Source organism: Mus caroli, chromosome 19 (genome assembly GCF_900094665.2).
Source record: "Mus caroli chromosome 19, CAROLI_EIJ_v1.1, whole genome shotgun sequence".
Lineage (NCBI taxonomy): Eukaryota > Metazoa > Chordata > Mammalia > Rodentia > Muridae > Mus > Mus caroli.
The window spans coordinates 15,939,093-15,954,424 of record NC_034588.1 but is presented as its reverse complement, the minus strand read 5'-3'; the positions used below and the strand labels follow the sequence as shown (position 1 = coordinate 15,954,424).

Here is a 15,332-nt window from a genome sequence, read left to right as displayed (position 1 = left end):
CCTCGAACTCAGAAATCCGCCTGCCTCTGCCTCCCGAGTGCTGGGATTAAAGGCGTGCGCCACCACTCCCGGCTTCGGGTGAATTCTGAACCTATCTCACCAGGAACCAGCAGGTGATGTGAGAAGGGTGGAGAACTGGGCTATGCAGAAACAAGGCTTGTGCCAGGCTGAGTGCCCAGTGGAGCAGTGAGCAGCCTACTAATTCCCAGAGTTGTCCATCCAAAAACTGTGTTGGATTCACAAGACATTCATTCCAGGTTCAGACATGGCCCCATCAACATCTGTATCATTCTATTTTATTATATATTGGAGCCTCCTTAAACATGGTTTCAAAACCAAATGTTGAGCAAGTTGCCATGCTTCATATATGTGCTAGAGGGTTTTTGTTTCATTGTTTTAGAGGCCTTTCATGCGCTTCAGCCTAGCCTTAAAGTCTTAAAGAACAATCGTATACTGCACCTCTGGTCTCTACTCTCTGCCACAGAGTGGTGGGATTGCAGGTGTGTGTCTGTACACCTGGCCTTGCAGCAGAGATGTTGTGAAGCACACACAACTCGGAGCCAAGATAAACTACATCTTAATGTCTCTGGAGAGACAACCTTTTGGACCTTTCAGAGTCTTGAAGTCAGGGTATCCTGTCACCCCGAATCCTGTGGGATATTTATGCAGTGTCTTCTCCTCAGCCACTAGTGCTTGTATCCTTTCCACAGAGAGGGAGAAGAACAAGATGGGAGAGGAGCAAACCTTAAATGAGCCATTTATCTTTTTCACACTTACTTATCATTCTTATTTGTTAATATCATTTATATGTTGAGACAGAATCTCACTATGTAGCAGTCGAGGCTGGTCAGGAACTTGCCACACAGCCAAGGCTGCCTCTGTGGCAAAAATCTTCTTCATAGTTGGCTTATGTTTATATTTGATCTATTCCACTTCTGAACAGAGAATTCTAAAGCACAGAATGATTCCCGGGAGTATGGGAAGAGTCAGCAGGCGGCAAGAACTCCACCATCAAATCTGAGGAACACAAGAGCAAACACACACGCTCTTCAGATGAATTCAAGGCCCAGGTTTCAGGACTTCGGTGTGGTTCACTCTAGAGTTATCTGGATACGCTCCTGTGAACAGGACTAATTTCAACTTTGATCCCTTTTGGTAAGCAGAAATCCCCCAACAGGTAGAGTTCCTGGTAAGCAAGGCCTGGGGGCATAGCCATGACCAAGCTCCTGCTAACCTTTGCCCCTTGAAGTTTCAGTCACTTTTTCCCTCCTGTAAATTAACCTTCAATAGACACGTTGAAGGTCCATTTTGTGGAGGTTCTTTTTTTAAAAAGTTGCTTTGTTACATTTGTATCTAGGTTGTGTGCATGTGTGTGGGCAGGTGCATGCCATGGTTCACCACAGAACACATGTTCAGGTCATAGGTCTTCTGGGAGTTCTCTTTCCAAAGTGTGGGTGCTAGAGGCTGAACTCTGGTCATCAGGTTTGGCAGCAGGGGCAGCTGGACTATTGTGCTGACCCTGTAGTTTCTTACATAACCAGTATTTTCATTTTTATTACCCCTAATATACAATAGGCATATAATATTGACTGTGACATTGTGAGTTTACTTATGTGTGAACATAAACTCTCATGTTGGGCAACTTGTATAAAGTACCAGCCAGTAGTATAGTTTTGACTTCGCGGGCAACTATTCAACTCTGAAATTGTAATAAGAAAGTCAATGCATAAGCAAACGAGCATGCTGTGTTCTAATAAAATTTTATGGACACGGAAATCTAAGTTTCCCCTAACTTTCGTGTGCCACGTGCCACAAAATACTATGCTTTTGTCTCAGCTATTTAAAAAACGCCAAAAGCACTGTTAGAAGTCTTAATAAAAGCCAGGCAGCAAGTGTTTTGGAGTTTGTTAACCAGATGCTGCAGAAAAAGCTGTCCTGTCCCGTGGGGGATCAAGACCCGATTCTCCAGCCAGCAAATGTGGGGTCTCCTACAGCTAGCAGTGGCTAGTTGCTTTTTCGGAACTTGGGTCCCACCGCGGTTTCCCTAGATGCAATCAGGTTCCTGGTACATACAGCGAAGGAGACTCTTGAAGATCCCCAGGCCTCGCCGTGTGTACGCAGCAGGCAGTGGGTACTCACCGAAGCGGGTTCGAATCCTTCCCAGCAGGGCCGCAGAGCAAGCTTCAAGAGTGTTTCAAGCCTACCACTGCCCGGTACTCACCTAGGCAGCGAATTCCACTGCGCTTTCATAGCCTCCCCTAAGCAGGGCCTGGAGGCGTGGCTACTGCAGGGCTCCTCCCCCAAGAGAAAGGCGGGGCTCCGGCGTGCCGGAGCAGGCTGGACCTCTGAGGCTCGGCCGGGCTCCCCGCCGTAGCCAATCAGCAGCCGGCGAGGCGCGGCCACTTCCTGGTGGGAAGGCCGGGCTGTCTGCGGAGCTCGCTGGTCCGAGTGTCCCGCATCGGGTTGCGCGCGGGTCCGGAGCGGCCGCGGCCAGCGCAGGCTTGGCACCCAGTTCTCGTGTGCGTGTGGGGCTCCCGCGGCTGAGCCTGGTCGCTCCGCGTAGCGCCATGTCCAAGCCACCTCCCAAACCGGTCAAACCAGGTAAGAGTGGTGTGCGCTGCGCGTGCGGGTCTCCAGGCTGCGGGACCCGGTGCCGGCGTTCCCGAGGAGCGTCCTCGGACTCTGTCCACACGGCTCGCCAGGACGTTCTAGCGGTGTGGTGGCAGCACCTCGGTCGCGGCCACTTCCTCATATTTCGCCCTGTCGCTGTCAAGTTGGAGTTCTTGACCGGCAGGCGAACGGGAAGTGCGCTGCGGCTGGGTGGGGTTTGCGCCCGGGCTGGAGCGGGCCGGCGACCCGAGGTCTCCGGGGAGCTTTGGAGAGCTGCTCGGGCGCTGCCAGCGGGATAGCCGGGCTGCAACTCTCTCGACTCCTAGCTTTAGGCAGTGTCGCTCTATCATGCATCCTAGTGTTTTTGCTTAGGGTGACTCTCGCGAACTCAACTGGAGAGAGTACGAAGTTCCTCAAAGCAGTTTTCTTGATCACCCTTCCTGGTTCACTTTTAAAATCGTTGTTCTTAGAGTGTTTTCTGTGATGTGGAGAAACGAGACTAAATAAACCCGTGGGAACTTTCATTTGGATAGGGAATTGACAGGAATCGTAAAAAATGGGAGATGAATGTTTGACGAATTCCCAGCCCCCTTTTCCTAATCTGCAGCTTTGGTATTACAAAGGCTGAAAGCCATTTACATCAATCTCTATAGCTGCTTACGCTGCTTCAGTGATTTTTTTTTTTTTTTTTTGCCCTTGAGGTTGTTTTATTGGTTTTGCTTGTTTGTTTATTTTACTAAAGTGACAGTCACTTCAACTTCAATAATTATCCAGTTTCCTTCTTTTGTGGCAGTATCAAGCCCCTGCCTTTGAAAATAATGCACACATATTTGTGAAACAGGCATTCGCTGTCGACGTAAATTTTGTAGGGCCGGAATATGTAGGAAGTGGCTCAGACTGGCTTTGGCCTGAGCAGAGAGGCTGGGCGGGTGCTGGTTGAGGCTGCCCTCAACGTGAAATCTGAGAAGTTTGCAATTTGCAATTTAGATGCGGATGTATGAGGTGGCAGTTTTGTAAACTCTGCTGTAAGTCAGTACCTCGAGGGTCCAACTAAGCTGAGTTCTTTGATGGCTGAACAAAGCTCTTGATTTTGAAGAATGTGCCGAGAATCAGTTCGTGAAGTTTTTCATTTCCCCCAGATACAGTAAAAGTGAAGTCAGTGTTGAGTCTGTGAGTGTTGGCAGGAGCCTGGCCCTGTGTACGTGATTGTGAACTTGTGTGTTCATGCACCCTTGGGTGTGGTTTAGGACCCAGCCTTTTACGAAGTCGAGATTTGCTTTGGGAACCAGTTTTGTTGTTTACATCTCTGCCTTTTCCTCTCCAGCAAACCAGAAAACACATGGCTAAACATTTTTACTATTTAGAGAGAACTTTGACTTCACTTTGGATTTATAAGTGAGGCCCAAACATAAATAGAGTTGCCATGAAAGTCGGTTTATTTACCTAGTAATGGATAATGAGAAATATTAGTGTCAGTAGGACTTAAGCTATGTGCTTGTTTACTTGAAAACAGAAAGTTTTATTTTCATGCTGTCCCACATGTACTGTGTGCTAGGTGCTTGTTTAGTCACCCATACGTGTTTGAATTCATTCACTTCTCAGTAACCTACCAGGTCAGTAACCGTTTTTTATTCCCAGTGTCCAGGGGGAGTAAGGCACAACAAGTTAACTCATCTCCTATCAGCAATGGGGTGGTGATGTATGTATCATACAGGAGTGCAACTCAGATGTTTGACTCCAGGATTTGTGCTTTGCCCCTGTGTGAGGAGCCCTGAATATTTTACAACTGGATAGGAATCTCAAAGAACCAGGTTTCTGGCCCCCAGCCAGACTGCTTTATGCACAGCCATGCTGAACACTCCTGGTCAGGGTACAGCAGGTGTACTGTGCTTTCTTCCCTTGGCAAGTCACGGGGATGAAGGTCTCCAAAGAAGCTGGGCATTCCTGAGAATATATCTAAGTTTTAATTTGTCACTTGCTGCTTTGTTTACACCCTCTCTCTTCTCCAAAATATTTCTAAACATTCAAATTATCAGAGAGAGTTGGGGGAGAGGGAGAAGACAAGGCTTGGGGCAGAGAGGGAAGAATAGTAAGAAAGGAAAAGAAAAGTAAGCTGGTATACAGGTCCTAGGCTCCTGTAGAGTTACCAAAAAGGGGAGGTCCTGTGATTCTCAGCCTCATGCAGACAGATGAAAGACCACCAGCAAGGCCTGCAGTGCTCAGGAAACTAACATGTGCTGTTTCTAATGGCACTGAGATCTGAGACAGAAATTCCCACAGACTCTCTTCCTATGTTAGGCAGGTTTTCTGTAGCAGTGGAGTAAGACCACATGGCTCCTAATTTAAAGGGCAACACTGAGAAGACAGGGGCCAGATGGAGGGGCAGAGGACTTACTGTAAGAGTCTAGAGGCATGGTTTATTTAGTTGTTTGTTTGTTTGTTTTCTGTTGCAATTTAAAAGATCAAGGATTTCATTTGCCGCACAGTGCGTGAGTGTACTCTACCACAGCAGGAAACTTCTGGATAGAGCAAGCCACATGACATCTGCAGTCCAGAAGAGAGAAGGATGTATGCTCCCACTCAGATAGCATCCTCCTTTTTATCCGGATGGAGTACTCAAACCAGGATGGTGCTGCCCTTGTTTAGGATCAGTGTTCACCACTCAGTTAACCTAATCAATGTAATCCCTCCAGGCATTTTTTCCAATTTTTTATTAGGTATTTTCTTCATTTACATTTCAAATGCTATCCTGAAAGCCCCCTATACCCTACCCCACTCTGCTCCCCTACCCACCCACTCCCACTTCTTGGCCCTGGTGTTCCCCTGTATTGGGGCATATAAAGTTTGCAAGACCAAGGGGCCTCTCTTCCCAATGATGGCCAACTAGGCCATCTTCTGCTACATATGTAGCTAGAGACACGAGCTCTGGGGATACCAAAATACCCATGGAAGGAGTTACAGAGACAAAGTTTGGAGCTGAGACAAAAGGATGGACCATCCAGAGACTGCCCCACCCGGGGATCCATCCCATAATCAGCCACCAAACGCAGACACTATTGCATATGCCAGCAAGATTTTGCTGAAAGGACCCTGATATAGCTGTCTCTTGTTAGGCTATGCCAGTGCCTGGCAAATATAGAAGTGGATGCTCACAGTCAGCTATTGGATGGAACACAGGGCCCCCAGTGGAGGAGCTAGAGAAAGTACCCAAGGAGTTGAAGGGGTCTGCAACCCTATAGGTGGAACAACAATATTAACTAACCCTCCAGGCATTCTTAAAGGCTGACTTACTCTAGATGATCCTCACGGGTAAATCTGGAAGCTTGTCCCCTGTGTGGTTCCATAGCCTATGTCAGTGTGAAGCGTCACAGAGAGCAAGGGACATTAAACAACAAAGTTAATGATGCATCTTTCAGGCTAAGCAGCCTGCACCCAACAAGGGGCCATTGGTGGGAGGAGGCAGCCCAGGCAAATTCTGGGAGATCTTGAAAGGAGAGACCTCTCCCCCATTTCCCCTCCCCACAACAAGAGTTGGGGGAGAAGGTGAGCATTCAGAGTTGCCCTTTAGACATTTCTTTTTTTTCTTTTCTGCTTTCTTCTTCCCTTGCTTCTGCTTGCTTCTATCTGTTTCTTTTTGAGACAGTCTCCTTGTCTAGCTCTAGCTGGTCTGGAACTTATTGTGTGTAGCCCAGGCTTGCCTGGATGGAATACACTGAGCTCAGTCTGCCTCTGCCTCCTGGGTGCAGAGATCAAATGCATTCACAACCCTCCTCTGTGTCTGGCTTAGACATTCCTTAATATAGCTTGTATGGTAGGCCTTGCACCGGGCTCTGGGATTTCCCAGGAACTGTAAGATAAAACTCCATCCTTACTTGTTTTGTCCTTAGTTTATGTATCTACAATTAGATTTCTGACTATTCTCATTTAATTGTTTAATCTTGTAATTAAAAAAAGAAAAAGAAGGCTGGTGAGATGGCTCAGTGGGTAAGAGCACCCGACTGTTCTTCCGAAGGTCCAGAGTTCAAATCCCAGCAACCACATGGTGGCTCACAACCACCGGAAATGAGATCTGACGCCCTCTTCGGGTGTGTCTGAAGACAGCTACAGTGTACTTACATATAATAAATAAATAAATCTTAAAAAAATATTAAAAAAAAAAAAAAGAAAAGAAAAAGATAAAACAAACTGAACCATGAAGAGTGGTACATGTCTGTAGTTATTCATGCCTGGTGATTCAGCATGCAGCACCTACCTCACAAAACAAAGCATAATAATAAAATATACATTCTGTTTTAGAGTATTGACAAATAATCACTGTTCAGATGAATAAACTCAGTTTTTTTTCCTGCAAATCAGTTTTTATTATAAAAAGAAGATAGAAGCAGTTATCTTCAGAATGCCGCCCTGGTGTCAGATTGAGTTGTCTTGCTGTGGCTGGGATTTGTTTCCATTCTGTTTTGTCTGTAATATGCTTGAAACATCATTTCAATCACAGTTTGTGCCTTCCTTGTGTGGCATTTTATCTTTTATGGCATCACTTTTGGCCCCTGAAGGTTTGTCTCTGAAACCCTCCGCTACTCATTAGGTACGGCACAGAGGATCAGTCTTTAGTACATGGGCCATCCTGCCCTTCAGATCCCTATGGACTCTCAGTATGTCTAGAGTGCTTTTATGAGATTTTCAGCCATCTTTGCAATGCAAGGAGAGTAGCTCTACCCAGCTGGTCAGTGTACAGGAGAGAATTTTGTTCTCATAGACACTGTTTGAGAAATTCGATGCGCTGGCCATGGGATAATATATTCACTGAATGCCATGTGAACCTTGCGGCCATCTCATTTTGGACAAATTTGGTGAGAGTCCACTGTAGTTAGAAGAAACCTGATGTCTGACCTTGAGCATCCCTTTCAAATGGCTTATTGATTTTGGTGACGAGAGAAGAGCAACATAAATACTTCATGTGACGGGTGATCACGTGATTGTTGAAACTAAACCCGTGAAGCTTTCGAGAAACTGGACAGGCCTCTGGGTTCTTTTGTCATTCATAGTAAAAATGTAAAAAGCATTGCCTGTGTGCTCTTTAACAAAACTTGTGAGGAAGAGTTTCTCTCTTAAAGAAAAAAAAAAGTCTCAACTACTGTGTAATCCATCTCTGCGTAAAAATGAACCACTGGTGAAAGCAATGATCGCTTGGCTTTCAGACCTACGCGGTGGTGGATGGTTTGTCTTATAAATGTGATGAGTAGGGAAAACATTTTGAAAACTCCCTGGATGGTGATGCCAGTGATGGGGGAAATTAACATTTTGCTGGCTGCCTGTGTCAGGAGGGGAGAAACACCTCCCCATCCTCTGTCTCTGTATTTATTCTGATTTCTCTGTGAAGTAGGTCCCTATATCCTTGTGAATGCAGTGGCTTGGAAATAGAGCTCAGGCTTTAACTGGACATGTGGCTTGTGTGTGTGTGTGTGACAGAGAGAGAGAGAGAGAGATTGAGAGAGCGAGCGAGCAGCTATGGAGTTCAGAGTGCAGCTTGCAAGCGTCTGTTCTCTCTTCTACCATATGCATCCCAGAAATCAAACCCAGCTTGTTTGAGATACTTGACTGCAGGTACCTCAACCCAATGAACCATTTTCCTGGCTCAAACTAGAGGAATTTGGAGAAAAATAAACATACTAGTGCCAAGAGAGCCTGGGTTTCTTTTAAACTTCTACATGATATTTCCTGATGTTTGTTGCACAGTTAGGTATTTACAGTCTTTTGTTATAGCAGTGTTAAAACAGATAGCCTAGTTTTGAAAATCTTTTAAGATCTGGTCCTGCAGTGGGATTTGTGTATCAGAAGTTGGGTTCACTGTCCTTTTCAGAGACATTTCAAGTTGATCATATCAGTTTACCTAACCACCAAAAAGCAGGAAACAAACTTAATACATTTGCCTTGGATCTCCCTGATGATCAGAGGCCTGGACGCGTGGGGCACAGAACTTGGGGAAACTGAGAAGATGTCACAGAAGAGCGGTAATAGAAGAAGGGTCTTGAGAGTTGAGTGAGAGTTTGCAGGAGTGTGAAGGGGAAAGTCATTTGACTGAAGCACAGAGAAAACAACCCATTCTGGTATGCACATTTGACTGACCACAGGTACCAAGTTTCTTTAAGAATCCAGGGGAACTTGGTGCACACATTGAACTGCAATGTGTGTGTGTGTGTGTGTGTGTGTGTTGAACTAAAGAGAAAGCCATTTGCCTAGGTTTTGGAAAATGGTTCTGTCCCATACAGAAAGGGAGACCTAAACTGTCCCCTCTGATCCTCCACACAGGTACGCTGCAGCAGTTGATCATGTAGCTGTAGTTAAAGGTTAGGCACTTCACATGGATAAAACAAGTTACTTGGTGACTCATGCTGCCGGCTTCCAGTCTTGCCAGATAGTTCCTTCTTTATTTTTTTAACAATTTTTTGAGTATTACAGGCAAGTTTCTCAACTTATTTTGGGGGCAGAAATTGAAGGGAAATTTTGTAGTTGTACATTTTGATTGGCATGGGATTTTACTTTGACAAGTTACTTTGGTTTTATATTCTTGGGAATCGTCAAGCGCTTGGAGTCCCATCGTTTCTCTTGGCTTTCTTGAATTTTTTTTTTTTCCGGGGGTTGAGGTGGGGACTTGTAGGCAATTTAAACTCAAACTAAAAAAGATGTCACAACTAATAACATTGTATCTAAGCTAGAGGGACTTAACTCAAGCCTCTTAAAAGAATTGGAAGGAGCACTGTGACTTTCCTCATGAGAGTCACCTGGCTTTCATTTCAGGACTCCCTGGTAGCCATCTAGGGTCCGACTCACTCCTATGAGACAAGACCTATCTTCAGCAAAGGGTTGGTTAATCTGAAAAGGCTGTGTGGCTTCTTCAGACTCTCCGGAGCAAATGCTGCACCTCCTGGGAGATGCTTCCATATACTAACCCTCTGAGCATAGGAGGGCCTGAGATGAGTCTCAGGTGACAGGTGTCTCTGACTCAGGAATTCCGGAAGATTGCTGTGTCTCGTCTCTGCTTCAAGTCCAGAGTCTGACACTTATCTGTGACGCATGGCTTGCTGAGGTTTCTGGGGTTTTCCAGAGCACACACTCCAGCTGTTTGAGGGTCTGTTTTGAGGAATCAGCGAAGCCTTTCCTTGATTGTTGGAGACATTCTCACAAACTTTTCAGGCAGAGACACTGGCTTTGAAACATTGCGACAGAAACCCTTCCCTCCCAAGTTCAGATACCAAGCATGTGCCGAACTGGAAGTGCCTGTTCACAACCTTAATTTTCTTTTGGGGAAGAGAACTGCCTCTTCTGCAATGTCTGTGCTTAGGTTATAAATCCAAATCCCCTACCTAACCAGCATCTGACCCTAACATGAGCTGCATTCTGGTAGGAGCTGCTGTCAGTGGCAACTGCTGCCATCCTCCTCCTGAGAACCCCTCCCATCCCTCAAGGGAGGTTCTGCTTCTTGCAGAATACCTTCCTTCCCCGCCTGGAGGGCTAAGTCTGTACACGAATGTCAAGGCTGTGGCTTCTCTGGGGACCTTTGGTTCCTAGGACTTGGTCCTGCTCATCATGAGCTCTGTGCTCTGTAACAAGTTTTTGCCCAGTTCCTGGTTGGGCTAGGGTCTCTGATGTCAGGACACCTGTTCTGGCTACTCCCCTTTTATTGGTATCTAGATCTCTGATGCTCCTGCATCTTAGGTAGACCCTAATGGCATAGCCAGCTTGTTTGGGCATGATATGGACATCTTAAGCCTAGGAGCCCGAGCACAGTGTCTTACTTAGGGCCATCTCAGTCTTCCTCACTCAGAACAGTTAGAACTTTCGTTCCTGTTTTCTTTGTCCATTGGCCCTGAAGATGAATTCACTACTTCAGATCTGATTAAAATCACCCTTAGTGTTAACCTGATTATTGATCTCTCGTGGTTCCCATCTCCAAAATAGATTAAAATAGAAGCCTGGGACATAGCTCAGTTAGTGAAGTGTTTGCTGAGTGTGCACACAGACCTGAGTTTGATCCCCAGTATCATACACACCAGGCATGATGGTGTAATCCCAGCCCTGGGGAGGCCAGAGTCACCTATACAGCAAGTTTGGGGCCAGCCTGGACTACATGAGATCAAAACAAAAGGTGTAGATGCAGTGAGTAAGAAAAAAGTTTCTGGAGAGGAATTCCCTGAGTAGTGACTCTGTGATGACAGGCAGGATTCAGGTTCACCTGAGTGACCTCTTGTGTCATTTTCATATTGCTGAATAATCCCACTCACACAGCTCATCGTACTTGGAGCTTTAGTTATTTGCCGCCTGCCCCTCGCTTGGTGCTTAGTGCCATGTGGCTCCACAGTGGTGGGGAGATGGAATACTCCAAGTGAGATTTCCACGAACGATCCTGAGAGGGGAGAGGATGGCATGAACTCCAAGGTGGGGTACAGTGCATCGCTGAGTAAATCAGATCCCCATTTCACAGTTTCCACCCATACAGGGTAGTGTTGTGTCTGGAGAAAGAAACTTGGGAGTCTGGCAGGATGCTTCCATAGGCACGAAATCTAGTCAGACCATTGTAAAACGTGACTGTGCATGCATGGCTGCCGAGACAGGGTTTCTTTGCGACTCATTTACTTATTAAGCTAATATTTTTATGATTTGAGAAAAATTTACAATGTAATTTGATCATATTTCTACTCTTCTCCCAGCTCATTTTAGATCTAATTTCTACCTCCTCCCTCCCAACTTTCTGCCCCTCTCTCCCCCCCTTTTAATAACCCACTGAACCAATTTATGCTGCCTATATACTCATGGCTTTCGATCCTGATCAACCTAGCAGGGGGCATACCCTTTAAAGAAAACTGACTCTCCTAGAAGCTATTAAACCATATAGGACATTATGTTTAAAAATGTCAGCTCTGTGGATATGAGCTCTGGGAAGATGACTTGTAGCTTTTAGAAATTCATTCTTTGTGTAAAATATCCTTTAGTGTTCATCTTTCTGGGTCACTCCATCTTGTCTTTCTGACTCTTACAATGTTTTAAAAAGACTTGTTTATGTATATGAGCACACTGTCACTGTCTTCAGACACAGCAGAAGAGAGCATCAGCTGCTATTACAGATGATTGTGAGCCACCATGTGGTTGCTGAGAATTGAACTTGGGGCCCTTTGGAAGAGCAGTCAGTTCTCTTAACTGTGAGCCAGCATCCTGAGTGAGGTAACTCAGACCCAAAAGGACATTCATGGTATGTACTCACTAATAAGTGGATATTAGTCAAAAAAAGTACAGAATACCCAGGATACAGTCCACAGAACTAAAAAAGGTTAACAAGCTGCAGGGCCCAAGTGAGGACACCCCAGTCCCACTTAGGAAGGAGAAGAAAGCAATCACAGGGGGGGAAGGAGGGAGGAACCTGGGTGGAAAAGGGGACAGGGAGAGGAACAGGGGAACATGATCAGCTATTGGGTGGGGGAGAAGGACTGAAGCCCTGTGGGGCCAGCAGAAAGAATGGAAACAGGGAGGCAGGAGGTGGGGGCAGGTGAGAGACTGTCAGGGCTCAAACGGAGAGACCTTAGATGAAATGCCCTACAGTGAGGAGAAGGAACTTGTAAAGGCCACCTCCAGCAGAAAGTGAGCATCAAATGAGGGAGGGGCTTGCCATCCTACAGTCCAAAACTAACACAGAATTGTTCCTGCCTAAAAGAACTGCAGGGACAAAAATGGAGAAGCGCCTGAGAAGAAGGAGGTCCAGCGACAAGCCCAAACTGGGACTCAACTCAAGGAGAGGCCCCAAGGCCTGACACTATTACTGAGGCTACGGAGTGCTCACAAACGGGGACCTATCATGACTGCCCTCCAAAAGACCCAACAAGCAGCTGAATGAGTCAGATGCAGATATTTACTTACAACCAATGGACAGAAGCTGCTGAGCCCTGTGGTTGAATTAGGGCAGAGCTAGAAGAAGCTGAGGAGGAGGGAGACCCTGTAGGAGGACCAGCAGTCTCAATTAACCTGGAACCCCAAGATCTCTCAGATACTGGAACACCAACCAGGCAGCATACACCAGCTGATATGAGGCCCCCAACACGTATACAACAGAGGACTGCTAGGTCTGGGTTCAGTCAGAGAAGAGGCACCTAACTCTCAAGAGAATAGACGCCCCAGGGAGTGGAGAGGTCTGGGTGGTTGGGGGGAGAGCAGGGGTGGGGAGGTGGGGACATCTTCGTGGAGACAGAGGGTTGAGGAGGAGGAGATATGGGATATAGAACAGTCAAAGGACGGACTGGGAGGGGGATAAGATCTGGAGTGTGAAATGAAAGATTGAATAAAATTAAAAATAATAAATGTGACAATCTTAAACACTTGGGTTCACGGCCAGGCTTTGTTTTCTAGGAACACTCATGCTGGATCCTAGGCAGGAAGATTTTCCTTGTTGCTCTTTACCCAGAGGGTTGAGAAGTCTTCCCGAAGAGAATGACTGTGCACATGGTACTCTGCATCAGTGTGCCAGTGTGCATTCCACTGAGAAACTATAAGCCTCCTTTTTTCTTCCCCACCCACGACTACTAAACAGCGTTTATATCTGGGATTAAAAGGACTAGCTTAGGAATTTATAGTGATAGGAACAAATTTTATTGTTGTGACTTTAGGATTCAAGAATTTCTATTTATAGGAGATTATAATACTTTAAATATTAATTTGTTGGGACAGATGTCGAGAGATGGTGAGCTACATATGTGTGGGATGGTGAATATAGAGGAGAGTGAATTTATGGCTATCTCAGGGCATAGAGTTCAGATGAGCATGGTATGTGGGTCAGGCCACAGTCCTGAGGCTGCAGGTTCCTCCTGCTGGCCCAGCCTCTCCGTTCTCATCTGAGATAGCAAATGATACCACAGGATCTGGGCTTGGGAGGGAATCGGGGCATCTCCAGAGTTTCAGGGCCTGTTCCACAGTTTGATCCCACCCATGTCACCAGACTTATAAATATGCAAATGAGGTTCTGGGTGCCATCAATGCAAAGGACAGTGTAAAGCAATCAGTGAGCCGAGGATGGCCTCTGAGGTGAGCATTGGGTCTTACAGTGTCCTGGAGGTGAGGTACTGTTTGTGGCCTTCAGAGGTTGCGGCCTCCCTAGTCAGACTGTGAGAGAAAAGGGGGTTTCTACTCTAGCAGTTCTAGAATTTACCCTGTTTCTGATGGACCCAGAAAACCACATCTTTTAGTTTATCTGCCCCTGTTCTCTGAGGAAGTTCTAGAGGCCTTGGTGGACCCTTCCTTCTTCCTAACTCTGAGGTGGTTTGGGGGAATGCCATGATGTCTCACCCAGTAAAGGTCGCCTCTGGCCCTGTGGGAGCCTCGTAGACTTGCTGGGTCTTTCCAGATCTCCCCATTCTGTCAGGCTCTTCCTTTCCATAGTCTGAGCTTTGAGGACCAGGTCTTACCAGCTTCCTGTCTGCTGCTAAGTGGCCATGGTTGTGGAGGTGGAGACTCCCAACCAGATCTTGACAGGGATGACAGTAGGCGCACATTGTACCACCACGTTTCTGGGGCCACCGCCTGTCCCTGACCCTCCCATGACAGGCATGGGACTCTGAAGTGCTGCTGTGCTTAAGAGAGGATCCTCAGGGAGGAGTCTCCAGCTGAAAGGCAGGTGTTGCAATGAGTCTGACTTGTCACCGTGTTGACTTCTTACAAACAGCTCCTCTGAACTCATCTTCCTTTATAAAGCACTCCCCTCCCCCATCTGTAACCCCCAATTGGGGCTGAAACCAAAGGCCTCACACAGATATAGCTCAGTCACTTTTTTTTTTAATTTTTATTTTTTGGGGGGGACAGAGTCCTCAATAAGTTGCCCAAGCTGGCCTAGCCTGGCCTTCAATGTGTAATCCTCTTGCCTCAGCCTCCTAAGTAGTGGTATTTGAAGACTTCACCATCAAGCCTGACTCCCTGAGACACCATCTTTGTGGTCTCTTGGGTGTACTGTGGAGGAAAATACTGAATCCTTTTGTTTTTGGAAGAGGAAACGCTCAATTTTCAAGGGTGTCCCTTGTTGATTTTTTTCCCACTCTTTTCTTGTTATTTCCACATTGCGCACACACACAGGCTTTGCTGCACTAAACCCGAGCTTGAGTGTTAGCTTTCTGCTACAGATGTGGCCACCCTGGTGTCACACCCTGTCTGACTACTTGAGCGCTTGCCTGAGGTGCGGTTGGTTTGGCCTTTGGTGGTTCTTTCTCACACACACGCCGTAAATCTTTGTTTCTGTGTCGGGCTGGAAGAGTTCCTGTGTACTGAAGACATTTGTAGTGTTGATCCATGCTGAACGCATTTCCAGCATCGCACTGTCTTGCTCGCATGTGCCAACAGGGGTAAGTTTAAGAGCATTTCACTAATGCTAGTGTTCTAGATATTTAAGTCTGAAGGGTTTTTTTGTTGTTGGTATTTTTTCACAAGCTTTCTAAATACTGGCCACACACATCGATACATGAAATGGTCTGACTTGTTGTTTCAAATTATGCACCCCCCCCCGCCCCCCCCCCGTGGTAGGATAGAAGGTCTGTGATTAGTTATGAGTGGTAAACACAAAGGGCAAAGGCAGGGGTGTGTGTGAGAAAATGGGAAGAGAAATACTAGAGTGAGTAGCTGAAAGGAAAGGGTTGGTTTTTTTAAGTGAAATTGTCTTTAGTTTTATGGAAATATGTGTGTGTGCCTATCTG

General features: G+C 46.3%; 2 protein-coding genes across 2 annotated transcripts in view; one reads left to right on the top strand and one right to left on the bottom strand.

Annotated features, from left to right (window-relative positions):
* Nmrk1 (nicotinamide riboside kinase 1) overlaps nucleotides 1–2,286 on the bottom strand; it is a 21,225-nt gene extending 18,939 nt beyond the window's left edge. The window contains exon 1 of the mRNA XM_021152398.2: nucleotides 2,140–2,286. The gene's annotated coding sequence lies outside the window, so the exon portion shown is untranslated. The remainder of the gene's footprint in view (nucleotides 1–2,139) is intronic.
* Nucleotides 2,287–2,395: 109 nt separating this feature from the next.
* The window catches only part of Ostf1 (osteoclast stimulating factor 1), a 52,664-nt gene continuing 39,727 nt past the window's right edge, over nucleotides 2,396–15,332 (top strand). Inside the window, exon 1 of the mRNA XM_021151637.2 lies at nucleotides 2,396–2,601. Within this exon, the coding sequence (XP_021007296.1) occupies nucleotides 2,568–2,601 (34 nt within the window). The 5' untranslated portion in view covers nucleotides 2,396–2,567. The remainder of the gene's footprint in view (nucleotides 2,602–15,332) is intronic.